Raw genomic sequence first — 26,480 nt, 5'->3', positions numbered from 1 at the left:
AAGTCACTTTATGTTACAACTAGGTTCCCCTAGGCCGGTTGTAACAAACTTTGGACTTCGTGCATTTATTTTGAACTTCCTGTATTTTTTTTTTGTAATTTTACTTTATTTTTGGACCGGTTATTGCCTGTATTGTTGTTTTATGGTATTTTAACCCTAACATTATTTTTTTTACGTGAAGCATCAGCAACCTTTGTTTCCTTTTCATACTCTTAGTTTCACTTCCTTTCTATGTTGTGGTTGTAAAAATAATTTGTCATGATTGCAAACCAATTATAAGTTACTGAGCACATATCATCCACCAGATGGCGCCAGAGGAAAAGAGTTAGTCAAAGTCAGCTTTATTGTCAAATCTGCTATATGTGCTGGACATGCAGAGAATAGAAATTGCGTTACTCTTCACTCCGCAACATATAACATATAACTAAAAACTAAAGATAAATATAAAGTGTAAAAAAATGTACCTACAATGAGGCACACACAAAATACAAGGCACAATGCAGTAAGAGTGCAAAAGATGTATAGTGCAAGACAGTGCAGTTGGCATAATGTAAACAGTCCAGGAATAGTTTAAGTTATAGCAGCTTATATGAGACTGGTATGACATGACTAGGGTGCAAGAGAATGCACAGGGTAAAGTGGCTGGTGCACAAAGTTCCTATCTTGGGGAGGGAAGGGGGGGGGTGTCAGGGAAGGGGGAGAAAGTGGGGCCCAGCAGGGAGAGAATTCAGCTTTCTGACAGCCTGGTGGATGAAGCTGTCCCTCAGTCTGCTGGTCCTGGCCCGGAGGCTGCACAGTCTCTTTCCTGATGGCAGCAGACTAAAGAAGCGGTGTGAAGGGTGGGTGGGGTCTCCTGTGATGCGGAGGGCCTTTCGGGTGAGACGGCTGTCGTAGAGGTCTTGGAGGGAAGGGAGAGGGACGCCGGTGATCCTCTCAGCTGCTCTCGCTATGCGATGAAGCGTCTTCCTGCAGGTGGCGGTGCAGGCTCCATACCACACAGTGATGCAGCTGGACAGGATGCTCTCAATAGCCCCTCTGTACAAGGTGCACAGGATGGAGGGAGGGGCTCTGGCTCTTTTAAGCTTGTGGAGGAAGTAGAGGCGCTGCTGTGCCTTCTTGGTCAGGGATGCAGTGTAGTTAGTCCAGGAGAGGTCCTCAGTGATGTGCACACCCAGGAACTTGGTGCTGCTCACCTGCTCCACAGCAGCACCGTCGATGGTCAGAGGGGTGTGCCGACTGTGTGCTCTCCTGTAGTCCACAACCATCTCCTTTGTCTTTTCCACATTCAGGGAGAGGTTGTGGTCTCTGCACCACTCAGCCAGAAGGTGAACCTCATTCCTGTAGTTTGTTTCATCTCCACCGGAGATGAGACCCACCACAGTTGTGTCGTCCGCAAACTTCACAAAGATGTTGGAGTTGCGTGTTGGCGTGCAGTCATGGGTCAGCAGAGTGAAGAGGAGGGGCTCAGCACACATCCTTGAGGAGCCCCGGTGTTCATTGTGATGGTGCTGGATGTGTTTCTGCCGACCCGCACTGTCTGAGGTCTCCTGGTGAGGAAGTCCAGCAGCCAGTTGCACAGCAAGGAGTTCAGCCCCAGCTGGTCCAGTTTGTTGATGAGCTGCTGTGGGATGATGGTGTTGAATGCTGAGCTGAAGTCTATGAACAGCATTCGAATGTATGAGTCTTTACTTTCCAGGTGGGTGAGAGCTGTGTGGAGTGCTGTGGAAACAGCATCACTGGTTGACCGGTTGGGCCGATATGCAAACACCCTGGTGTTCCCAGTCTAGCTGAGAGATATAACCTCTTCATTGTGCCATGGGTCTGCCTCAGGTTCTGCCTCAGGCTCTGCTCCTGTTTTTGGCTAATTGGTCACTCTAAATTGCCCATAGGTGTGGATGGTTGTCTGTCTGTGTGTTGCCCTGCGATGGACTGGTGACCTGTCCAGGGTGTACCCCACCTCTCACATGAAAGCTAGCTGGGATAAGCTCCAGCCCCTTCAAAACTAAACGTAAGACAATTTAAGGCGGTAACATTTGCACACCACATTGGCACTATTCAGGTCCCAGGAATCCTCACACACTGTCCCCCACTGTCCATCAAGGGAGAGCTCCACACTGCCAGAGCAGCGGTTGTCAGAGTTGACCAGCCTCACTGGTGAAGCAGACAAACAACGAAAACAGTACTGCTGATCAGAGAATCAGATGAAAAGCCATGTAGAAGATCCTGCAGAATAAAGTCTTAAGCTGCATAAATGTATATTTACCTTCACAGATAACACCAATGTCTTCTCCGTGATAACAGTTATGGACCCCAAACCCTCTGTGCTGACACTGAGAGAGTTGTGATTCGTTTCCTGTGCAATTGACACCATCCAGCCAGATGGGTCCAGTGCCGGGGCCAAACCGAGCGCTCTGTTGTGCTGAGAGGACCCTGCCGCAGCCCAGCTGTCTACACACCACGTGAGCATCTAACAAGTCCCAGTCATCATCACACACTGTGCCCCACTGTCCACCATGGAAGATCTCCACTCTGCCAGAACAGGAGCTGTTTCCTCCGTTGACCAGACGGACCTGCCCTTCAACTCCTGTGCTGTGATTGGACAGGATAATAAACATGTTTACATATAATATTCAACTGTGTGATGGGTGACTTCTTTGTATAAAACATTTTACATTAAGAACTATAGGTTATGCATCATGAAGAGTGCCTCCAACTCTGAGCCTTAACATGCTCAGAAAACCTATGGGTGGAAAACTTGGGAGATCCTGGAGTGGTAAAAGATGGGTGTCATTGCTGGAACCAGTCTCTGTGTGTGTCTATGTGTGGGTCCTTGTTCTTATTATCCATGATGTAATTAAATAGAATAATTATACATAAAAAACTGAATCAAGTGGTTTATAATTGTTGTGGCTTAACTACATTGTGACTTTGACACATAATTATTTTGTCATGAATTTTAATTACTCTTACAATAAGATAATAAATGAAAGGCCACAGCTGAGTGTGTCTGTCTATTACCAGTATTTAAATTTCATGAATCAAATCTATTCAGGCAAGCTCATGTCTTCATGCAGTTCATGTTCAGAATATAACTGCATGCAATTGTTCCAATTAAACAATGTGTAACAAACAAAAGTTTAGGACAACATACCTGAAGTGCTTCCTGTCAAAATGTGCAGCAGCATGAGAGAAAAAACTCCCCAAGGTACTTCCATCATGAACCACATCCACAACACACACTTCCTGAAAAACACAAAGATGTTTTTAAAACTTTGTTTTTTTATGATGCTGTCTTATTCTGCATTAATGTACATACTTAACCTCTGTGGAAATCCAGCAGTGGGTGAAAGAAGCGGACGCTGAGAAACTGTCAGTGGCTGAGAGAGTGAGGACTTTATAGACCTGTTTCTGTGCAGAGGACAATTGGATGATGTGTGGTCTCCTGGTTGACTTTTATAAGACTCCTGGTTGTGTGTGATCTGCCTCCTGGTGGGAGGTTCTTTTCTTTCAGAATGGTTGTGTGTGGTTTCCTGGTGGCTGGCTGCTGGTACACCTGAGCCTCAACCACGCATCTCCACTGCTTATATGCTTTGACATGGTTCCAGTTGGCGGCACAGTGGTGCAGTTGTTTGCACTGTTGCCTCACAGCAAGGAGGTTCAATTCTGACTGGGGCCTTTCTGTGTGGAGTTTGCACATTCAGGATTACAGGAACAGCACTGCGCTGGTTTAAATCATATTTATCTGACAGATTTCATTTTGTTCACACTAACGATGTGTCTTCCACAGGTACAAGGGTTAACCACGGTGTTCCACAGGGTTCTGTGCTCGGACCGATCCTGTTCACCCTCTACATGCTCCCTCTAGGAAACATCATCCAGAAGCACGGCATAAACTTTCATTGTTATGCTGATGATACCCAGCTGTATTTATCCATGAAGCCTGAAGAAACGGAGCCGCTAGTCAGACTACAGACGTGTCTAAAGGACATAAAGGACTGGATGTCCTCCAACTTTTTACTATTAAACTTGGACAAGACTGAGGTCATTGTTTTTGGACCGAAACATCTCAGAACTAGTTTATCAGATAATACTTTCTCCCTGGATGGAATTACTCTGGCCTCCAGTACGACTGTGAGGAACCTTGGAGTTATCTTTGATCAAGACATGTCGTTTGTCTCTCATATTAAGCAGGTCTCCAGGACCGCTTTCTTTCACCTGCGTAATATTACTAAGATCAGGAGCATCCTCTCTCAGAGTGATGCTGAAAAGCTCATCCATGCTTTTGTCACTTCAAGACTGGACTACTGCAACTCTTTATTGTCAGGATGTCCACATTACTCCATCAACAGTCTGCAGCTGATCCAGAACGCAGCAGCTAGAGTTCTGACAGGAAGCAGCCAAAGGGATCATATCTCTCCTGTCCTAGCGTCTCTTCACTGGCTCCCAGTGGACTCAAGAATACACTTCAAGATCCTTCTTCTAACCTACAAGGCTCTTCATGGACTTGCTCCATTGTATCTGCAGGACCTGATTGTACCATATGTTCCTAATAGGACACTCAGATCTCTGAGTGCAGGTTTACTAGTAGTTCCTAGGATTCATAGAAGTAGAATGGGAGGACGAGCTTTCAGCTATCAGGCACCGCTATTATGGAACCAGTTACCAATCTGGGTCCGAGAGGCAGACACTGCCTCCACCTTTAAGACTAGACTTAAAACTTTTCTGTTTAGTAAGGCGTACAGTTAGCCTTAGACCTAGTGTGTAGCACAGCTATGCTGCTCTAGGCCTACGTTGTCGGGGGGCACAAACATGATCCACTGAGCAGTTTCCCTCTCACCCTCTAACCTCTCCTTTTCTCTCCTTAGTCTGGATCACACTGGTCTCAAGACCTGGATGATGACCTGCAGTCCGGCCCGTGAAGTCTCTCTTGCTCTACGTTGTCGGGGGGCACAAACACGATCCTCTGAACACCCTCTGACCTCTCCTCCACTCTCCTTAGTCTGGATCATACTGGGTAATATCGTCTCATAATCTGTGTTAACTGTCTTCCTTGTAGTTCTGTGCCTCGCTCTCGCTCTCTCTCTTTGCAGGTCTCAAGACCTGCATACTGACCTGCAGTCTCTCCTGTGCTCATCGACTTCACTAGCCCCCGCTGCTCATCTTTACTATCAAATTACTATTCCTACTTATGGACCGACGATATATATAGATATCTATTGCAATATAATCACTGTTTCATCTTGCTGTCATGTTTGCTCTGTACTGTATCATGTTTGTATCATGTTTGCTCCTCTCTCTCTCTCTCTCTCCTTCATCCTCTCTCTCCCTCTCTCTCTCTCTCTCCCTCATCCTCTCTGACTAGCAGCAGGACTGGTTCCCCCTTAAGTTGACGGGTCCTGCTCAAGGTTTCTTCCTCTTAAAGGGAGTTTTTCCTTGCCACAGTGCTCTTAGGGGGGTTCCTGTGAAGCGCTTTGAGACAATGTCTGATTGTAATATGCGCTATATAAATAAAACTGAATTGAATTGAATTGAATTGAATCATGCCATGGGTCTTCCTAAGGCTCTGCTCCTGTCTGGACATGCCAATTTGAGGTGAGGTGTCTGAACTACCTCAACTGGTCCTCTCAATGAGCCCCTCCTGGACTGTTACAAGCTACAATCAACTTGCAAAGCTTGCACCCTGACGCTGTGCAGGACATAGCAGGGGATTTTAATCATGTGGAATTAAAGGCAGCACTCCCTAAATTCCACCAGCATGCCACTAGGGGTGTGAACACTTTGGACAAGGTTTGTGCTTGAACATGGTGTAGGAGGTAGAGAATGGTGTCCTCCACACCCACACCAGGGTAGGCACTCTCCCCAGCTGTAGACTGAGGTTGAAGACATGCTGGAGGGGTTCCCCCAATTCACTAGCACAGGTGCTCAGCAGCCGAGAGGGCACCCTGTCGGGGCCCGCCACTTTCCTTGGGTGAAGCCTCCTCAGTTCTCTCCTCACCTGGTCTGCTGTGATGGATGGATGTTGAGATGGGGGGGGGGGGTGTTGAGATGGGGGGAGGGGTGATAGGTGAGGGGGATGGAGTCAGGGGGGTCATACACTGCAGTGAGGAGGGGGGGCAGTGGGCTGGTCAAAGCAGTTGAAGAAGTTGTTCAGCCTGTTTGCTTCCTCCATTTTGTTTGTACTGTTGCCTTTTGGAAGGCAGTACAGTCTGATTAATGCAAGGACAAACAGACTCAAAAACCGTTTCTATCCAATAAACGTTCTCAATACTGCAAAGAAATAATGTGCACAGGTGATTAATCAAACATGTCTAAATAGCATGAGTTTCTTCCTCATTCTTCAGCACTCCAGGAACGACCTGTCTGTACAAAGCAGTTAATCTGCAGTTTAGAGGAAAGAAGAAAGAAAAAACACCTCCTTCTTAATAACCTGAGTCACATGTTAGTCTAACAAAGGCAGCAGATGAAAACTCTTCAGGTTTAACACATCTACTTCCTTGAAAAAGAGCCAACTTTCCCTTTCCACTGATTAAAAATAAGTTTCTTTTCTCTTATCTCCTTCACAGACTGACAGTAACTGAACTACCCACTTTTAGTGTTACACATTCTTCTCTTGGATTCAGATTATTTTTATTTTCTTATTTTATGCCTGATTCACGTCTATATGAACATTTTTGCTAATATCTGAGGCCATGGACAATATTCACAAGTGCGCAGACACTAAGTAGCTCCATCCTTCCATGTGCATTCCCTCCTGGACTATCCATGTATATTTCCATTTCAGTGCAGATATATACAACAAGTGCTTTCCACCAGTGCTTTCCAGTCAGTAGACACAGAGGGCTACATCAACTCTACAGTTCCTATGTCTGTCTCCACTGCTCTAACAGATCAGCAGATGGTGCAGTACACTCTCTCAGTCTACAAAGGCTGTGCCTCGGGTCTACAACACAAGATTGCTCCTTGAACTAAAGGAAGGATTTTTACTCTAGGCCTCCCTCTCCTGGCAGTGATACAAACAATGTGCATTTATCTTGTGCAGGTAAACTCACTTCTAATGAGTTGCAGGATACTGTATGGTGAGACACTGCAAGGGTTTATGGCTCCATAAGCTGAGAGCAAAGCTACCCTAGCTTCAGAAGTTTTTTTGTTTTTTGTTTTAATTCTACCTACTATAGCTACCATACTTCTAGTTTCACTTCTTATCTATATTGTGTTCCCACTGTAAAAATAAGACTTGCCATGATTGCAAACCAATTACGGGTTGCTGAGCACATATCAACCATCAGATGGTGCCAGAGGAAAAGACAACAGCTCACCAAAGTTAAATTATAACACAATATGAGAATGTCATGTCTGCAGCAAGAATAAAAACAAAAGACAGTTCTGATTTTATATTATACTTTTTATTTTTAAATTGAGCAGAACTCAAAAAAGATACAAATGTAAAAGATCAAGATTTGATTAAAAATCAATATTAGTACCACTTATTTTTAAATGTAAAAACAGATTCATATCACAGTGATGCAGGGTGTATTTATTTTGTATGCTGTGATCTCACTCAGCTGACTTATCCCCTAAATATAAAGAAATAAATGGCTGTTAATTTAATATAGATCATTATGTTAACCTGTCAGTCCAGATTGTAATTCATACTCACAAACAATTGGTCCAATGGTAACAGGCTGTACAGATTCAGAGCTGGAAACAGAGCGCTGTGTCCTGCTGGAACATGACTATAAAAAAGAGGGTCGTTGGTAGAAAAGCGATTGAATCAACACAAAAGTTAATAGATGATCTCAAGTACTCCTGTCAAACGGGAGTGTGTGTAACATACTGGGATGCAGTTGAAGTTCCTCCGGTCACACAGGCTGAGGCTACAGTGAAGATAAATGTCCCTGTATTCACCATCTAGCAGGAAAAACAGAGCAGAGAAGCGAGCCCTCAGGGATGAGCCACTCTCAGTCACTGCCACCCTTCGACGGTCCAGGGGACACCTGTGGAGGATCGAGATGGTCATCACACATCATTTACACCACAAAGCATCTGCTGAGGCTCAAGAAGAGCCATACTTGCTCTGGATGAGAGGGTATCGTGTGGGATGAGCAGGATTGGATGAGGGAGAAGCAAAGCAATCCTCCAGAACAAGTGCAAAGCTCGGGTCTCTCTCATCCACAGAGACGCCCACATACAGTGGGGAGCCCACAGGGAGGGTGACCCGGCCTGCTGGGTAAGTCGTGGTATAGTTGGAGTTGCGGAATAAAGACATGGAGGCTTGAGCTTTTGTACCTGAGCCTGAAATGCCACTCTCCAACCTGTCAAGAAAAAATGCTGTTCATTTAATGCCACTTTTCAGAACTGTCTAAATGGTAATGAATCTACTTTAATAGAATAATTTAAGCCCCATCTATGCTAATGTGCAAAGGATCAGACTGTCCATTGGTTGATCTGTGTTGTCAGAAAAATTTAAAACAATTCAAAAAAATTACTACATTTGGTGGGATATAAAAAAATCATCTTACGACAAGGATGGTCTGATAGCCACATCAAGTCTGGTGTCCGTGTTCAGAGGATACACACAGGAGAAAGGAAAACTCACAGGAAGGACGAAGGATGAATTATTGTTTGGGTAGATGAATAAACTGTTGGAGTAGATGGCATGTGTGCCGTTGGTCTGAAAGAGATCAATCATTTTCAAAAGGTTAAATGAAGACGGGGTGGACTATAATGTATACCCAGTCCCTTTCTGTGCTGTCAGGGCCCCTCTGAGAGAAAAGTGAAAGCAGAGTTTCCATTACAGGACAGTAGCACAGTGTCCATTAAGGATTGACCAGAACTAAATGTGATGCTTGATGTGACATGAAGCTCATGGATCATTATCTGCTGTAATCAATGGCCTTGATAGGTTGTGTAATCAGAAAGAGAACAATGAGCTAATCCAGCAACCACTACAGAGGCCAAAGTACAGACAAAGAGAAGAGAAAAACAAAGAACAAAAATTATTTACACAGAAATAAAGGAACAATAAACTTAATCAGCGTTTACCCTCAGCATGTTTCCACAGGCACCTGCCTGAGCATCCGCTTCATACCAAACATTATTGTTCTGCACTCTGACCCAGGAGCAGTTGAAAGCAGCCAGGTTGCCAGAGAACGGATCCAGACCATTGGATGTCATGCTGTTCAAGTTCAGTCCTATTTGTATTTTATCACGGCCACATGTAAGCTGAGAAGGCTGCAGTGGAGGCTGCTCAACTGAAGAATGGAAATTGAAGAAAATTCATTAGGACTTCAGAATTATTCATCTCACTGTGAGCTGTGTGTTCAAAACATAAAACACACTTACATTCACATACAGCACCAGCGTCTTCATGATGTCCACAGTTATGGACCCCAAACCCTGAATGTCTACAGTCTGTGATTGATGGTTCGCTTCCAAAACAACGGACATCATCCAACCAGATGGGTCCTGTGCCCTGTCCAAAAGCTGCACTCTGTAAGGATGAACGAGCTCTACCACAGTCAAGCTGTCTGCACACCACGTTGGCATCATTCAGGTCCCAGGAATCATCGCACACTGTCCCCCACTGTCCCACATGGAAGATCTCCACTCTGCCGGAGCAGCGGTTGTCAGAGTTGACCAGCCTCACAGGTGAAGAAGCTAACAGACAAACAAGGAAAACAGTACTGCTGATCAGAGAAACAGATGAAAAATGTCATGTAGAAGATCCTGCAGAATAAAGTCTTGAGCTGCATAAATGCATATTTACCTTCACAGACAACACCAGCGTCTTCGTTGTGACCACAGTTGTGGACACCGAACCCTCTGTGCTGACACTGAGAGAGTTGTGATTCCCTTCCTGTGCATCCAATATCATCCAGCCAGATGGGTCCTGTGCCCTGTCCAAACCGAGCTTGTGTTGGCGCTGAGAGGACCCTGCCGCAGCCCAGCTGTCTACACACCACCTGAGCATCTGACAAGTCCCACTGATCATCACACACTGTGCCCCACTGTCCACCATGGAAGATCTCCACTCTGCCAGAACAGGAGCTGTTTCCTCCGTTGACCAGGCGGACCTGCCCTTCAACTACTGTGCTGTTGTCTGCTGGTGTCATGGTGGCTGTGTTGCTAGTGGTGCTGTTAGTGGTTTCTGGAGTAGTGGAGGGCTGTGGTCTTTGTGTGGGTGGAAAAACTGTGCTGTTGACTGCTGGTGTCGTGGCGGTGATTGGATAGGAAGCAGAAGTCAGTGGATCAGGTGTGGTGGGGGATATTCCAGGATTGGTTGTGTCCACCTCTATTGACAATAAAAATGATGGTAAAGAAACTGAAAACTGTTGATTTGAAGAACAACACATCATTTGTGTTGTCACAGAAATAATGGATATTAGAGATATTTGAAGTGGAACAATACCTGCACAGTATGCGAGGTAACACCCAGTTGGTTGCACAAGTTTGTAGACATAGAAGTTTCCATAGCAACGTTTGACATGGATGTTGTGTGTTCTAAAGGAGCAGCAGCCATTACTCCAGGCACCACACACAGTACGATTTACAATTTCATTGGACTGTGTGGGGTGAGGTTCTGTTATCCACATGGGAGCATTAGTTCCACATCTGTTTCTTTCCACACACCTCTCTGGAATTTGAGCACTATATTGACCCAGAAACAGACGATACCAGCCTTTCCAGGTAATGTGTTGATCACAGTGTGAGGTACCACCATTACTGATTGAGTTATTTGTTGAACGCCACTCATCATTCAGTACAGTGTAGTGCGCACATGGGTCAGCACATCGGGCAGACCCATTAGTACTGATGCAGTCCATGCCTAAAGGACAAACTCTGCCCCCACAGCCGAACTGGAAAGATTGTGAAGAGACGGCTGATCTGGTCATGTGGGGAGGCTCCATGCATTCAAACGAGCCTGCTGTGTTATAGCAGATCTGAGGTGACGGACAGGGTGAGTGTGGGAGGGAGCACTCATCAATGTCCACACAGCCTCTGTATGGTGACCAGTTGTAACCTTGGCTGCAGCAAGAGGAGTCACTACAGAGTTTAGTATCATAGCAGGTGATACCATCGCCAACAAAGCCGTCTTTACAGACACATGACAGGGCCTGGTTGGCGAAAGAGTCGCCTCTTTCTCGTAGGTCCAAGCAGATGGCTTCATCATGACACGAGTCACAGCTGGTAACAAGCACATCTGCTAAAAGAAAGGGGATAACTTGATGCAAAAATCCAAATACATGCTGGTAATAACAAAAGAAACCTTCTCTTCTTCCTAAATCTGAAGTTAATTTTCAAGGCCATTAAACTGATGTCCATTTTGATATATATTTAATATTATATAATGATACTGCTGGAAGAACTGGTCCAAATTATGTGTATTCTGTGTAGTTATGCTCGTAAAACTACCCAAATCAAAGACGGAGGTGCCAAAAGCTGCGGTTCCTGCAATGATCTCCATGTTAAAATGTCCAATTTTACAGCAGAAATAAACAGTTTTCAGCCATGACTCATATACAACTGTGTGGAGGGTAAGTTTTTGTAAATCACAATAATACTTTAACTTCATCTTAATTGCATCTTAATTGGAACAATGGCAAGAATGGAAAAAAAACAAGAAAAGATAGACAAGTTGAATATCTCTCCACCCCGAGAGGACAACTTACCTGAAGTGCTTGCTGTGAAAATATGCAGCAGTATGAGAGAAAAAACTCCCCAAGGCACTTCCATCATGAACCACATCCACAACACACACTTCCTGAAAAACACAAAGATGTTTTTAAAACTTTGTTTTTTTAATGATGCTGTCTTATTCCGCATTACTGTACACACTCTACCTGATGAGGCTCTGTGGAAATCCAGCAGTTGGTGAAGGAAGCTGAAGCAGAAAAACCGTCAGTGACTGAGAGGGTGAGGAATTTATATAACCTGTTTTTGTGGTGAGGACAATTCAACGTGGTGACATTTATAAATGGGTCACTGACACCTCTGATTTACACGGCATCAAGAGAGTTACTTATTAATCAAAACAAGACAGACATCAAAACTGGAAAGAACCTCAGACATAACAGGCACCTCATGTTCCATCATTTATGTTTTAGCTTTAACCCATGTATGTATGTAAATGACGAGGAGTATGTAGAATTGCTTGTTTGCGTGAACATATTTTCAAGGAATTGGGAAATATGTTTAAGAAATCTTATCTTCAGCCCCATTAAGTGCATATTATATATTTCATATCTCTAGACATGTTGTGTAACAGATTATTACTGTATCTAACAGACCAATTGCACTGCAGGAAGGGAAAATATGAGCGTCTGGCCTTCTTTGATGCATTTCTTGATTTATTATTATATTGCCATGTCAGTTTTTGTTATTATTTACTGGTGTGATTGGATCACTATAGCACTTTTCCACAGTAAATCCACAGACAGTCGTACTTTCAGTTATGTTATCAGTACAAATATTCTCTTTGTTCAACACATCAGTGTGCACTCTGACCCAGGAGCATTGGACTTACAGTAAGAGACAATGGGTCCAAATCCAGCACACAACCTGGAAGCCACGTTGGAGTTTATCACAAAGTCTAAATCATAAGACGACTAAAATGGAAAATGAAGTATAAAAAACCTAAATAAAATCTAGTTATACATAGGAAAAACTACCTGCAACAGATTGAAATGTGGAAGGCCCTCACCTCTCCACCTCAAAGCCAAGAATCACTTATTATTCCCAACCTCAACTATTATATTCAGTTTTCTGGAAGAAAATGTAAGGTTTGGGTTAAAATTGACCCTTCGTTAATAAACAGCTTATTGCCAACACTGTGCTTAGGACTGTAAATAGTCACATTACCTCTAACAGCCATGGTACAAACAGCATTGTTGCATATGGACATTTTATACACCCAAGTAAAAAAACATTGACATTTACAATTCCATATATTCTGTTACACCTATACACTCAGTGATTAAAAGGCACATTGGCTTCCACCCAATCTGCAAATATCATTGTTGGCTACTACACACCCAGATGCATATATAGCCACATAAAGCTGCTTAGTGTAAACTGTATCAGCTATGGACATCAGTCTTGCCTTTTTTACTAGGTTTAAATAGACAAATAGCATCACATAATGTGCAAATACCACTCATGGCTGCTGACAGTCTATGATCATAGCATCTGCAAAAAAGCATGTTCAAGATGAAAATAATTTCTCAATACCTGGACAATCCTTTGGAGAGTCCCAGTTGTGCAACATTCTGGTGAATAATTAATGAAAACTGGGCAAAGCTGGTAGGTTAGACAGTCAGGGTGATTGATGTCAAATACAGATCGAGCTGACAGAAACTGAACAAACACTTCCTCAATGCACACATGGGATACAACATGGGTTTTAGACGCTCGACCTCTTATTAAATAAAGCTGATTTTAATGTTTGATCAAGAGTAAAGGTTAGAGTGATTCTTATCTGTGAATCGGAGGATTTCTCATTTAGCAACATGAAAAAATAGCAACCAGCTACACACTTAAAATAACACATTACTCGCACTTACGTTCTAATAATGAGCAATACATACATTTGTCTAATAAAGCCTGAAATAAAACAGCAGTGCAGAGGATGTGTTTATAATCAGTAGTCATATTGACATTGTTAAAGTCAGTCAGTTACACAAGACCTTATAGCTGTAATCAATGGAAGATCAATACTGTTTTCTTGCTGGTAGACAGCAGTGTGCTCTGTTTCTTTCTTCTGTTTCTTTGCACTGAGGAGCTTGCTGCTGCTTCATCATGCAGATATCATTGGCAGGTTCTGGTCTGCTGTGACACAAACCTGACCATAAATGAACAACTGTTCATTCACTTAGTATTACAATCACCTTTATGTACAAAGAGCTGTAAAGTGGTCGAGGTTTGGATGTGGCTGATGTGGCGAATGGTGGTGCCAGTTTTACAGTTGCAGTATAGTTTTATGACAATAATAACTTCATAGTAACGCAAAGGTTTCTGCATAAAAATGTAAATAATTTATTCAGTAAAAACCCCAGATGATGATATCATTCCCGTAGGATCATATTGTTTACAAAAATGAGTGATTCTGAAACTTTTTGCTACAATTTTCTCTTATTTCTTATGTAAAAGTGAATCCATCATGTTATCACTTATTTTTTTACAGATAAATAAATAACAAATCAATATTTCAGGTTTGGTCTCTGGCAGTTCACCCTTAGTCCGTTAACATAGCAGAGTGATCATGCGTTGGTGAAGACGTTTATGTTCAGTAACTTGTATTCTTTTCATATTACCTCCTCATCCATGCTACACAGTGCAAAATTAGACTTCTGGTCCATTGTTACGGTGTAGTGTTACTGTTCTCTTCAATGGGACGTCATCAGCCAGTTGGCTACTGGCAGCCGTATCCAATATTCCAATAATAATAATAATCATTATTGGAGGTAGTTATATGGTCATACCAGTGAGGTTATCCCAGACAACAGCTCAGCTGCTTCACTCCAGCCTCAAACATCCCATCAGTGATTGTACAGTTTTAACTCAGTCATCCAAGAGGTTCGCTGTTTTATGTAGCACCGCCTCCACACTGTCTGCATGCCTGAAGCCCTGCAGGTCAGCTGCTAGCAGAACCATAAGGACAGAGGGCTGATTGATGGAAACAGACACACAGAACAAAACAAAAATAATCACTTTATACTCCATCAGTACCCATTAAACGTCTGTAAGGCCTGAAGGGCGTACCTGCAATCCAGAAAATATCAACTGCACTTCCCGTAGTGTAAACTGCTTCAGCAGGTCCCTCAGCTCACTGACCACTGTGTAGTCTATGATGCTGACATGATGGCAGTCCAGCACTACAGACCGCGGGGGAGACACTGGAGGAGATGGGTAAGTCAGTAGCAGAATTACATTTTACTCTTAGACAGACTATCAAACAAATCTTTACCCTGCAGAGCCTGAGTGTGAATGACGTGACTGAGATACTCTGTGGCAGGAAAGCTGAGGCCACTGCTCAACTTCATCACCAGCATGCCATGATCAGACACCTGCACACACAACCACACGTCAAAAAACAAGAATTTATAATATTAAACTCAGGACGCTTAGTTTCTGGCAGGCGCTTCATCACCATTTTGTTACTTCATCTGCTAAAAGATGAGGTAATAATTAGACGAGAAGAAGCAGCCAAAACAATCCTAAACATTTTTACTTCATATTGAATTTTGATTCAGCTTCTCTTGAGTCAAAAGTACTTACAATTTTAAACTGTCTGCATCCCAACAAAATTACTCTTCTGCCTTTTTACACACAACCATTAGTGTCAAACACCTGCACACATTCCTGTAAACATATTAAAGTACCTTAATCTTGGGTCTGGCCATGCTGTACAGCAGCATGGCTCCGGATACAGCTACACCTGCAAGGATGCCGTATTGCACCTGCCAGAAGCTCATCAGGAATGTCACAACAAAAGGCACCAGATCCAGCTCTGTGGAAGATGCATCACCATCAGGCCTCCAGTCAACAAACAGTGAGATGCACTAAATGGCTGAACACACACTTACTGTGTATCCTCCAGATCTTGCATACGTCCCGGTAATCAACCATAGGAGCCACTGCGCAGATGATGACCGCAGCTAGAGAAGCTTTGGGGATGTAGTAGAAGGCCGGCATGAGGAATGCCAAGGAAAGCAACACAATGACACCTGCAGAAACACACAGATAAAAGATTTTAATAGAGTTTAATGTGAAGCATTTTCCTCTGTGATTACACTTTCCAGGTAAGAAAAAGTAGCAAAGAAATGAGAGAAGTAGATCGTTTATATTGTTTTATATCACGGATGACCACAAGAGGGCAGAAGAGATAAAGTCAAAGGGTCACAACTCACTGGTGATGATGCCTCCAGCTGGACTGCACACACCAGTCTGAGAGTTCACAGCTGTCCTGTATGCAAACACATGACATCATAAATATTTGATATCACTCTTTACCTCTCTCTATCTCTTTCTGTCTCTCTCTCTCTCTCTCTCTCAGACAGATATATGCACACAAACCTCCCAAAGCTGCCGGTGACAGGGTAGGCTGATACAAAGGAACCCATGATGTTAGTCACACCAATTGCCAGCAGCTCCTGGTTGGCATCAATCCTGTAGTTGTTCTGACTGGCTGAGGGGGAGAAGAAATCCAACTGTTGTCACACTGATGTTTTAACTGACTAATGGTTGTGTAACATTGATCAAAATATCTGTACCAAATGTCAATCTAACCAACAGTTATGGAAACATCCTACTAAACCACAACCTACTGTGAGCCTATGAATCACAAAGGTCATTAGCATTCCTCTGGAAATTACATATTTCAGGGCAATCCAGCAGTTGTCGGTGGCTAAAAATCACTTACCAAAAGCTTTGGCAATAGCAATACTCTCTAACAGACCCATGAGGGGGATCACAGCAATCCCTCCTCCAAAGTCCTGTTCAAAAACACAGAGAGGAAGACTGGCTCATCCGCTGCACTTTATTCACTCAGATTTTGGGAAGTAAAAGCAGTGAATCATTAAGCGAAACCTCTAGACCTTCCTTCTGCTCCGTACCTTTACAATCTCTCCAAAGGAGACCACAGTGCCGTTTGCTGTAGTGTCTGAAGTGGGCGGAGGCCCGAATGGTGGGAGTCCCTGGGAAGTTTCTCCGGTGATTGTGAACACATGATGACCGTAAGCATCCCAGGAAAATGCTATCAATGCTGCAGCCACGACCACAAGGACATTACGCACTACCCACGACAGAGAAGAAATAAAAACGATGTTAACGTTGACACACTCACAGAGACACACACTCACAAACAGGTACTGAGGTACACAGGTACTGACTGGTAGCAACAGTCCACACTAGTTTCCTGGCGACCCTGGAGCAGGTGGAGTTGTCGTAATATTCAGAGTCCAGGTTTGTCTTCATAAACATCAACATGATCAGCACAGCCAGGCAAAGCAGGCCCAGGACCACGTCACCGACTCTGGCTTCAGGGATCTTGTAGAAGGTGTAGTAAACCTCCAGGACGAACTCATGGGGAACACCCTGGATTCCTAGAAGGTTCTAGGCACAGGAAAAACACGGTGAAACACTGACATGTGAGCGCTGTAGTTCTGATCCAAAATCAGATCGTTTAAACTTGCTCACATATAGTTATAGTGCCCTAAAGCTTAAGGTAGCATCTTCAATTTGATTGTTTTATTCAGAAGTCAAATATAGTCTGTCTAATCTATCACATAGACAGTTGTGGTTTTGCAATAAAATGGAAACAATAACGATGATTTTTTGTCTGTTATTTCTCCTAGTTAAGATTCTCCTGTTTTGTATAACTGTGATTGTCGGTTGTCACCTAGCAGGATATTCTGTAGGTGAAAACATCCCCATCACCTCTCAACCTGTATGTTATCTTTATTTAGGATGCCTGTAAGCAAATGTTAACAATACAAAAACAAGCTCAAGAGCCCAGGTTTCTGCTAAAGATGCAACCTAAAGACATTTTTATTGTTGTTTTGCTCCTGTTTTTCAGTGTCATTGCCTTCTTTTAGTCTTTTTATTATCCATGTGTAAACTCTTCAGTATGAGATGGGAGGGAGATAACACTGTGTATAAAGGGATGTCTGTGTCCCTTATCACTGTTCTGTGTATGCATGAGTGCACTCTCACTTTGACCTGTCCAAAGCCAATGGTTACTGCAGCGGCACAGGTGAAGCCTTTTATGACGGGGTAAGAGATGAAGTCGAGCAGGAAGCCTGCAGAAAACAAGCAAGAAATGAATAATTACCAGAAGCAGGATATGCTGAGATCCACACATTTTACAGAACATGCATGAAACAGGAGCAGAAGGTTTGGATGTGGTTCTGCAGTCACAAAGTGGTTGCATCTCTAAATTACTCTTAGCTTTTACATAACACACACGCATGTTTATGTCTTGTGCAGCTACTTTATTATGTAGTTATGCTGCCAACAAATCAATGTGCGTCATTGTGAACAAAATGTTTTTTTTCTTTGACAATAAATCCATTTATGTAGCGTTCACAAGACAACGCCAAAAAAAAAATACAAAATAACATCACAAGATTTCCACATGACCTCCGGCACCCTCCCCTCACCTCACCTAATCTCAATAATGCCATCCCAGCCTGGATGAGTCCACAGAGGAAGCTGAGCAGCACGGCTCGCTGTGGCTGCCCACCCACCACAGAGAAACACAGGAGGGACATGATGGCTGTGGGGCCCAGTGTCACATCCTTAGAAGTCCCCAGGAGGGTGTAGATGAACCCTCCCATGAAGGCAGAGTAGAGTCCGTACTGTGGACAGACATGGCCTTAGACTAACACTGTGCAAATTATGTTCACTATGATGATCAATTTACTTTACATGTTTACATTCACACAGTAGGTAAAGCATATGTGTAGTTAGGAAGATGTCACATAAGGTTTTTGACTTTAACCAAATTCCAAATCTGAGCTGGGACTCACCTGCACAGGAAGGCCAGCTACTTCAGCGTAAGCAAGTGCCTGTGGAACAGTTGTCAGCCCGACAGTGAGGCCAGCAAGGAGGTCCATCTGCAGCCACTTCAGCTGGTAGTTTGGCAACCAGGAGAGGATGGGCAGCCAGGCCTTCAAGGTGCTGTACGAACAGCAGCCCCGGGCGGCCTCTCTTCTCTCAAGGAGCCAGTCCATAGCTCAGGGGTCAGAGGCGAAAGGCAAACTGTGAGAGGAGTATAACTCTTAACAGAGGGCAGTGAGAGATAATGTCACAATTTACATATTAAAATGTCTGCAGAATGACGCTTACATGGAGTGATTAGGTTTTCTTTGCTGCTTTAAACGTCTGTAGAGTGCTTGTTGTGCGGCACTCAGGAAAACACAACAAAAATGTGTGTGCATACATGCATCATCTGCTGTGTTTGGAATTCTATGTGGAACACATATCTTCAGATGCATGCTGTGTGTGATTAAAAACACAAAGGTCAACAACCTGCAGACAACTGGGTCACGCATATTGAAATGAATCATTACACAGGTGCAATATTTTTTCACATCAGGAGGCGAGAGAACTGACGTTTCCTGTTTTTCTGTGACCTTTGACATGAACAAGCTTTGATGTCTTTAGGATCATATGACGATCACACTTTTTTCACCTCACTTCACCTACAAGCCATAAAATTGCCTGCCGTGGGAAAATTCCAACACACAGTTGTATAAATCCACATTATACACAAATGTGTCTTTTCTGATCATATCCAGGATATATACATGCAACAAAGTGGTCTGGTATTTATATTTCTGTATACATTATTGTTATTATTATTATTAAAGCATCTAGGATTTTGATAATTCACATGTAGAGTTGTGCAATGATTTATCACGTTTGTTATTTTAAGGTGGAGAACATCCAGGAACTTGGATAGAATGTTTACTTACTGATATTGCAGCAATATCCTGGTTTCTATCAAAGCACTCCAGGTAACATATGTATTTATATATAAGTAATCTACACTGGATAATAGCGTGCATGTAAACACAGTCGATGTGTATACAGTATTATTACTCTTAAAGGATGTTTCTTTTAAAAAAAAGAGCAAATCTGTGACTAAAAAAAAGAAAAGTAGAAATTGTATACATTAAAATAGTTGAGGAACAGAGAGAGGCGAGAATAAAACAGCATAAAAACCCTTATATTACCTACTATAGGGAGTATATAACAAAAGACAATAGAATAGAACACAAATGCAAAACATATTAGATGATAAATCAATAACACCACAAAGGAGATAATATTAATAAAATAAATTCTTGCCCAATCTGCCGCCTTCCTGTCGGCCATCACTTCTTGGTTCAGCTGTGATTTGTCACAAGCAGCTTTTGCTAAAACCACTTCTCAAAAACTGACATTCCTCTGCTGAAGCGGAGACCTCATCACTTCCCGTTTCGCTTCCCTCATGTGACCTCAGTCATGTGACAGTAAGTGGGCGGGGCGTAAGTTGTTTCAGGAAGTTAAAATCAGTACTTACCGTTTCTTCTTTTTGGCCGCAACATTGTCACTGGATGGAGATTTTTGTACAAGTTGTCACAAATAATTTAACTTTATTTATTTCACGTGACAGTTTTCGGTCCACATTAAATGTTTCTTGGATGAAAAAGCAGACGTTTTAAGCGAAGATAGCGGTTCAAAGAGCTCACCATGAAGCCTGGATTTTTATTACTTGTTTTAGCATCATGTTGCATCTCAGAGTCAAAAAGAAGAAATGTGCTTCTTATAATTGGTAAGTGAGTCATTAAATGTCTTTTGACTGGAGTTAAAATGTGGAAATATAATCACCCAACGACTGACACAGGCTAGTTCAACTTGTGTGTTAGAGGATGTAACTTTTAGAGAAGTATATTCAGATAACAAACTTTGTTTTTGAACTATAATTTAACAGCAACACTGCTTTACTTTTAGTTAGGCATACCTGTATCAAACATGTATAAAATCTGTCATCTGTTTTGTTGCATATGAAAATATATTAAGCCTTAGTTATTTGGCTTTGGTGATCAGTGACTGTAGTAGCCATCAGAATATCTAATTCTTCAAGGATAAAACCCTCTGCCATACATATGTGTTGTTGGTTGTTTTACAAACTACTCACAGGGGAGAATTAATATCTAATATTAGGGTGTGCTGCCGCATGACAAGAATAAATATACAAAACAATCAATGGTGTAAGAATTAAATGTGTAACAAGTAAAAGACCATAATCTCAAAGAAAAGTGGTTTAGGTACCAGATACAGGACTCACATGACCCTGGGGGGATTGGGTGGTTTAGGATGGTTAACAGTCCTTTTATGTGTGGTTCTCCACATGCTTTGAACACTGTAGAGTCAGAGCATGACATGATAAGTTTCTTTTTTCCCCCTCTTCCAGCTGATGATGCAGGCTTTGAGACAGAGGTTTATAACAACTCTGTGGTCCACACTCCCCACCTCCGCTCTCTGGCTCAGCGCAGTGTGGTGTTTAGAAATGCCTTCACATCAGTCAGCAGCTGCTCCCCCAGCCGCTCTGCCATCCTCACAGGCCTGCCACAAGTAAGACACACACACACACACACATGGATTTTTGTCTAAAGGGTCAGTTCTGCAGGTGTGTTTGTTCTGTTCTTTTAGCATCAGAATGGGATATATGGACTTCATCAAGGAGTCCATCACTTCAACTCATTTGATGAAGTGCAGAGTCTTCCTCTGCTCCTCAGCCAGGCCAACATACACACGGGTAAACAGCAAAGTCCCCTGTCTATCTCATGTCTAGGCTACTTTATAATCAAGGTTTTGTCCCTCTCACTATTTTTTGTAGGTATAATTGGGAAGAAGCATGTTGGTCCTGGATCTGTTTACCCTTTTGATTTTGCTTACACTGAGGAAAATAGTTCAGTCCTGCAGGTGGGAAGGAACATCACTTGTATCAAACTTCTGGTCCGCAAGTTCTTCCAGACTCACAAAGAGAAAGAAGAGGAAGAGAGGCCGTTTTTTCTTTATGTTGCCTTTCATGACACCCACCGATGTGGACACTCACAGCCCCAGTATGGAGCCTTCTGTGAGAAGTTTGGAAATGGTGAAATGGGGATGGGTAGAATTCCTGATTGGACGCCAGAATATTATACACCAGAACAAGTGAAGGTCAGTGCTTAGGGTTAAAAAGGTTTTGCCAGGTTTTCTAGAACGGATCCCTTTACATTAGGTCACAAACACAGTGATTTGTTCACATGTTAATCCACTTTGCATCTCACCTCCTCTGCTTCAGGTTCCTCCTTTTGTGCCGGACACGCCTGCAGCAAGAGCCGACTTGGCCGCTCAGTACACCACAGTCAGCAGGCTGGATCAAGGTGTATAACATCGCCTGCATTTACTTAAAAAAAAAAAACAGGCAACACACTGAGCTGTAATGGTATGAATTTCCTCTGCAGGGATTGGAGTAGTTCTTCAGGAGCTCAGAGAAGCTGGCTATGAGAACAACACTCTGATCATCTACAGCTCAGATAATGGAATCCCCTTCCCCAATGGCAGGACCAACCTGTATCGCTCTGGGACAGCAGAGCCCATGATTGTGTCCTCACCAGAGCACAGAGAGCGGTGGGGGGAGTCCAGCCAGGCCTACGTCAGCCTGCTGGGTAAAAAAAAATAGAAGAGAGAGAGCTTAGATGGAGTAATTCTCTTTAAAATTAAGTCTAGCAGCTACTCACTCTGTTCACACAGCTGAGGGGTGCCTTTTAGTCTTTCACTAATAGCTACACTGTGCCAAAGTGGCCACAAGGGGGAGACATAACAGTAGTGCATCAGCAGAAAGCCTGAATGCTTTACATAAATAAATAACTAATTAAAACCCAGATCTATTAATTACAAAAATGTGCAATAAATGCTGAGAGCAACAGATAGATAGACTGTTATCATTTGAGGTTTTATTTTAATATTATGAACATAATGCAGTATATGTTAGTATCTTGTGAAAACCTGTTATTACCATAAAGTCGACATCACAAGATTAATGTTTAATGGATATTCTTATTGTACCATATGGGGGGATTTCTCAGCCTGTAAAAAAATCCTTCTTCTCCCCCCAGAATTAAATAGAAATACAAGGAATGTTATTGGTCATTTTTTATTGAAAAGATTTGAAATGATAGAATTGCTACATTAACAGGTGCTTGTTGTCTTATTTTCTTTCTTTTTCTGTTCCTTTGCATGTTTGGGCAGACATCACTCCCACCATTCTAGACTGGTTTTCGGTTCCCTATCCACCCTGCAGCCTCCCTGGCAGCCCTTCAACCCTGGTGCACCTCACTGGTCGCTCCTTACTGCCAGTTCTGGTCACGGAGCCCACCAAGTGGCACACTGTCTACTCCAGCCAGTCCCTGCATGAGGTCAGTGAACAAACACCAGTGATACACCTTCATGAATGAATCAAACACCAGGCCCTCACTGTCATCTTTTTTTTCAGGTAACCATGTACTACCCAATCCGCTCCATCCACCAGGGGGTCTTCCACCTTCTCCACAATCTACACTACCGTATGCCCTTCCCCATCGATCAGGACCTGTATGTGTCGCCCACCTTCCAGGACCTGCTGAACCGCACCAGGCGGCATCAGACGACTCACTGGTTCAAAAGCCTGGAGCAGTATTACTACAGAGAGCGCTGGGAGCTGTATGACACAAGGTCAGTTATACAGCAACTGACGCTTTGTTCAGATACTCACTGTGGTGATTCATGATTAAATATTAGTCAACGGATGAAAGAGTGGAAAGGCCCTCGGAGACAAGAGTAAGATCCTCGGATTCTAAGGAGATTAACCAGCCTGTAACGCTAAACAGTGAAGATTTAGTGATAAAGAAGAAATCAAATCATTATTATATTATAATAATAATTATATTATTATTAGCCATTATAAATTAGAGAAAATTACATTTTAATTTTCTTAAGAGGAAAGGATCCAGATGTCATTTTGTAGACATTTTAGAGAATAATTAACAAATTATTAACATTCAAAGACTTTAAACTATATCAGCTTTGTATATTTTTGTATTAGATGGGATAGCAGATGTTCTGTTTAAACCATTAGCTTTAAGGTGTAATTAAACCTGATGAAGATGTACTTTACTATAAACATAAAAATCTACTCTCAACATAATGGACACACATTTGAGTTTAGGTGTTATAGGTGAATAGTTTACAATATGTTAATGTAATTTTTTTTAAAGATTACGGAAGATTCTTTTTTATCATATTGTATTTTACATCAGTAACATCTGTAACAACCTATAGTCATTTATTAGCACTTAGTAGTAGTACAAGCAGGTGCAGGATTAGTTATAGATGCTTGTTACTGCATTTAGCCTAACTCATAATGGTGACTTTTGTCAATGTCTGGAAATGAAACTTCAGGACAGATCCACTGGAGATGAGGAACCTGGCATCAGACCCGTCCTACAGCGCCGTGCTGGATGCCCTGAGGCAGAATCTGCAGAAGTGGCAGTGGGAGACAGGAGACCCCTGGGTCTGTGGACCAGACTATGTCCTGGAGGACAAACTCGAGCCACACTGCAGACCTCTCTACAATGGACTCTGATGGACTCTAATGGTGCCTTCACTTATCTTGATTGACATCATGTCTGCAGGCATGAGGACATTTACCTTCTATAATTTTTTGTATTTATATTTTTTTGTATGTCAGTGCTGCTTTTAAAGTTAAGCTGATTCCTAGCATTGTTTTCAGTGTCTTTCTTTAATAATTTCATCACTGCGGTCAGTGATCTGTTTCTCTACATTTACGGAACATTTTCCATCATCCAGACCTCGAAGTAACCCAGTAAAACAGACAGGCAACACAATTACACACGATTTTGCTGTTTTTTTCAGTTAAGCAGATGCAGACAGATCTGCTGATTACACAGACAATGCAGTTGTTGACATATGACCGGCAAGGTCGACAAATCAATGCGGAAAAGGTTTTGTATTGATAAAAGGCACTTTTCTCGCCCTCGGTCCCACTGTGAAGTGAGACTGATTTGTATTAAACATCAACACAGAAAGCTGTTTAAACTTAACACAGTTTGGGTCAATCAATTAGTCACTCATGTCTATTGATCTGTTCACCTTTTAACTCCTGATCTGTCCACTTTCACTCACTTGGTATTCTTTGAAGCCTTCTTTGAAGCTTTAATGATCACTTTTTCATTAATGCGGTGGACACGACTGAAGGGCCCCTAAGCTGTGGTTCAGACACACTACAAGTGACTGTAGGTCATATTTTATACATTCAGGAAATTAAATTTTAAAAAGACATCTTTGCGTCAGTGTCTGCTTTAATGATAGATTGATCATTAAGCATAGACTTTAAAACATCAATGATTTATTTCACTTTGACCCATCCAGGCATCAGAGAAGAGCTGACGTCTGGGTCCCCCTGGCTCCGTCAAACCACCCAAAACGGATCAATTTGGATTGTGTGTTTTTTTTTTCTTTCTGAAAACGGATTATCACCCGCCCACCATCGCTCTGATTTGACGAACGTCCTAGGTCACGATAACGTCGCACTGTCAGCCTATATAAACCACAGAAAGTTTGGAAACACCCAGCAAAACAAAGTCGTCAGAGATCCAAAGAACGAGACGAAAAGAAAAACGCTGTTGTTCCTCCCTGCGTCAAAAGAAGCGCCAAGACAGTTATGGAGAGGTCTGTCAGATTTGCCGTGGTGTGCGTCGGTGTGTCTCTGCTCATCTCCTGCCATCCAGTCGAAGCCTGGTACAAGCAATCAACCGGGCCCAGCTACTACTCGGTGGGTCGCGCCTCTGGTTTGCTGTCCGGTATCAGGAGGTCACCGTATGTCCGGAGGTCCGAGTCCGAAGAGACGCTGATGGACAGCGGGGAGACGGCAGGTAACAACGTGCTCGCAGATGCCAACAGGCAGATCTCCATCCTCAAAAGCTTGGTGAGTACAGAGCAAACTTTATTCGGTGTAGGAATAACGAAAATGTTTGTTTGAAGCTGTGCGTAAAGTTTAATTTCCATTCAGCAACAAAACGATTTTTAAATGTTTGAAATCTGCGCATACATAAAGATTTCATTGTCATTCAAGGAAAAAACGGTATAAAGATTAAAAAACTAGTGCGTAAAGGCGCACCAGTGTCGGTGACGCTTTAGACAAGTTTGGAACTTTGACTCTTTAATATTCAAGAAAATGTTCCAAATATTTTAAATCATAGACTTTATAAGGTCAGTTTGTGGTGCTGCAGAAATGTTTTTAAAAAGATGAGCAAAACTCACCTGTCCATCACTGATTTTTCTTTTTTTTAGTCCATCTGCGTGAAGGACATCTCTCCAAACCTGAAGAGCTGCGAGCTGCTGCGGGACGGGACAGGCACCTTCCAGTGCAAGGCGGACGTCTTCCTCACCCTGGACTCCATGGACTGCTTGTCCGCTTGAGTCCTGCGTGCACACAGCCCTCATCCTCCACCGGATCCCGGGAGCGCTACTCTGGAAAAAAAAAACACCAACAAAAAAACCCGACATATTATTAAAGGGATGGATAAGAGTGTGTTTATGGCAGTTGTGGGTGGAGGATGGCGCAGGGAAAAAGCTGATTATTGTCATAATGGACCGCTGCAGACTCTGAATGTTCTCTTGTTTAAACAAAAAACACATTGTTTAGTTTTTCTTTGGTTGAATAGTCAGAAAAACAAGAAAAAAAAATCAGTGTGAGATGTTAGTTGAAGCCATTTTTTTTCAGATTACTTCCCATTCTGAACTGTATCTCCATAAAAGTGTTACATGTCCATAAAGTTGACTGCAGAGAAAGTTCTTTTATTTATTTTATCTATTAAAATGAACAAACACTGGTATCCTGCTGTGTGGCTTATGTTTTCCTCTAAAAAAACAAACATAACAATTACACTGTT

General features: G+C 42.7%; 4 protein-coding genes across 9 annotated transcripts in view; 2 read left to right on the top strand and 2 right to left on the bottom strand.

The window, feature by feature from the left end:
• The window catches only part of LOC114433762 (deleted in malignant brain tumors 1 protein-like), a 61,371-nt gene extending 49,321 nt beyond the window's left edge, over window positions 1-12,050 (bottom strand). For 2 of the 5 annotated variants that reach the window (XM_028402431.1, XM_028402466.1), the window contains exons 1-4: window positions 11,836-11,926; window positions 11,670-11,761; window positions 10,409-11,203; window positions 10,217-10,291 (exon numbers count right to left, since the gene is read on the bottom strand). In XM_028402431.1, the coding sequence (XP_028258232.1) occupies window positions 10,217-10,291; window positions 10,409-11,203; window positions 11,670-11,745 (946 nt within the window). In that variant the 5' untranslated portion in view covers window positions 11,746-11,761; window positions 11,836-11,926. Of the gene's footprint in view, window positions 1-10,216; window positions 10,292-10,408; window positions 11,204-11,669; window positions 11,762-11,835 lie in introns of all 5 variants that reach the window. The other 3 variants (XM_028402439.1, XM_028402448.1, XM_028402458.1) reach the window with 3 other exon arrangements.
• Window positions 12,051-14,007: 1,957 nt separating this feature from the next.
• slc26a11 (solute carrier family 26 member 11) lies at window positions 14,008-19,978 on the bottom strand. 2 transcript variants are annotated; one of them, XM_028402481.1, is made up of 14 exons: window positions 19,849-19,978; window positions 18,525-18,756; window positions 18,161-18,353; window positions 17,710-17,795; window positions 16,887-17,109; window positions 16,611-16,789; window positions 16,418-16,490; window positions 16,072-16,183; window positions 15,906-15,961; window positions 15,582-15,722; window positions 15,378-15,505; window positions 14,963-15,062; window positions 14,758-14,891; window positions 14,008-14,661 (listed from the first exon to the last, which is right to left on the bottom strand). In XM_028402481.1, the coding sequence occupies exons 2-14, from the start codon at window positions 18,726-18,728 to the stop codon at window positions 14,557-14,559; spliced, it is 1,734 nt and encodes a 577-aa protein (XP_028258282.1). In that variant the 5' UTR covers window positions 18,729-18,756; window positions 19,849-19,978; the 3' UTR covers window positions 14,008-14,556. The 2 variants fall into 2 exon arrangements, with proteins under 2 accessions (XP_028258282.1, XP_028258292.1); XM_028402491.1 differs by lacking the exon at window positions 19,849-19,978 and adding an exon at window positions 18,844-18,992.
• A 52-nt stretch (window positions 19,979-20,030) lies between these two features.
• On the top strand, window positions 20,031-24,286 carry sgsh (N-sulfoglucosamine sulfohydrolase (sulfamidase)). Its single transcript, XM_028402503.1, has 9 exons — window positions 20,031-20,314; window positions 20,957-21,117; window positions 21,196-21,301; window positions 21,383-21,705; window positions 21,830-21,911; window positions 21,993-22,196; window positions 22,780-22,946; window positions 23,024-23,241; window positions 23,968-24,286. Exons 1-9 carry the CDS (start codon window positions 20,233-20,235, stop codon window positions 24,149-24,151), a joined length of 1,527 nt encoding a protein of 508 aa, XP_028258304.1. The 5' UTR covers window positions 20,031-20,232; the 3' UTR covers window positions 24,152-24,286.
• An 888-nt stretch (window positions 24,287-25,174) lies between these two features.
• On the top strand, window positions 25,175-26,423 carry npb (neuropeptide B). Its single transcript, XM_028411768.1, has 2 exons — window positions 25,175-25,513; window positions 25,879-26,423. Exons 1-2 carry the CDS (start codon window positions 25,250-25,252, stop codon window positions 26,005-26,007), a joined length of 393 nt encoding a protein of 130 aa, XP_028267569.1. The 5' UTR covers window positions 25,175-25,249; the 3' UTR covers window positions 26,008-26,423.
• The last annotated feature ends 57 nt before the right edge of the window (window positions 26,424-26,480 follow it).

The sequence above is a fragment of the Parambassis ranga genome, chromosome 1, assembly GCF_900634625.1.
Source record: "Parambassis ranga chromosome 1, fParRan2.1, whole genome shotgun sequence".
NCBI classification, from domain to species: Eukaryota; Metazoa; Chordata; class Actinopteri; family Ambassidae; genus Parambassis; species Parambassis ranga.
Note: the sequence above shows the minus strand (reverse complement) of the source record. Positions and strands in the feature narration are given on the sequence as shown.

Excerpts from the sequence above, each read along its gene's own strand:
- sgsh (XM_028402503.1), top strand. The coding sequence starts at position 20,233 with ATGAAGCCTGGATTTTTATTACTTGTTTTAGCATCATGTTGCATCTCA. Across the intron at positions 21,118-21,195 it reads TCCTCACAGGCCTGCCACAA|CATCAGAATGGGATATATGG; the intron begins GTAAGACACACA and ends CTGTTCTTTTAG. Across the intron at positions 21,912-21,992 it reads AGTCAGCAGGCTGGATCAAG|GGATTGGAGTAGTTCTTCAG; the intron begins GTGTATAACATC and ends TTTCCTCTGCAG.
- npb (XM_028411768.1), top strand. The coding sequence starts at position 25,250 with ATGGAGAGGTCTGTCAGATTTGCCGTGGTGTGCGTCGGTGTGTCTCTG. Across the intron at positions 25,514-25,878 it reads TCTCCATCCTCAAAAGCTTG|TCCATCTGCGTGAAGGACAT; the intron begins GTGAGTACAGAG and ends TCTTTTTTTTAG.
- slc26a11 (XM_028402481.1), bottom strand. The coding sequence starts at position 18,728 with ATGGACTGGCTCCTTGAGAGAAGAGAGGCCGCCCGGGGCTGCTGTTCG. Across the intron at positions 17,796-18,160 it reads GATGGCATTATTGAGATTAG|GCTTCCTGCTCGACTTCATC; the intron begins GTGAGGTGAGGG and ends TGTTTTCTGCAG. Across the intron at positions 14,662-14,757 it reads TGATATTTTCTGGATTGCAG|CCCTCTGTCCTTATGGTTCT; the intron begins GTACGCCCTTCA and ends TCCATCAATCAG.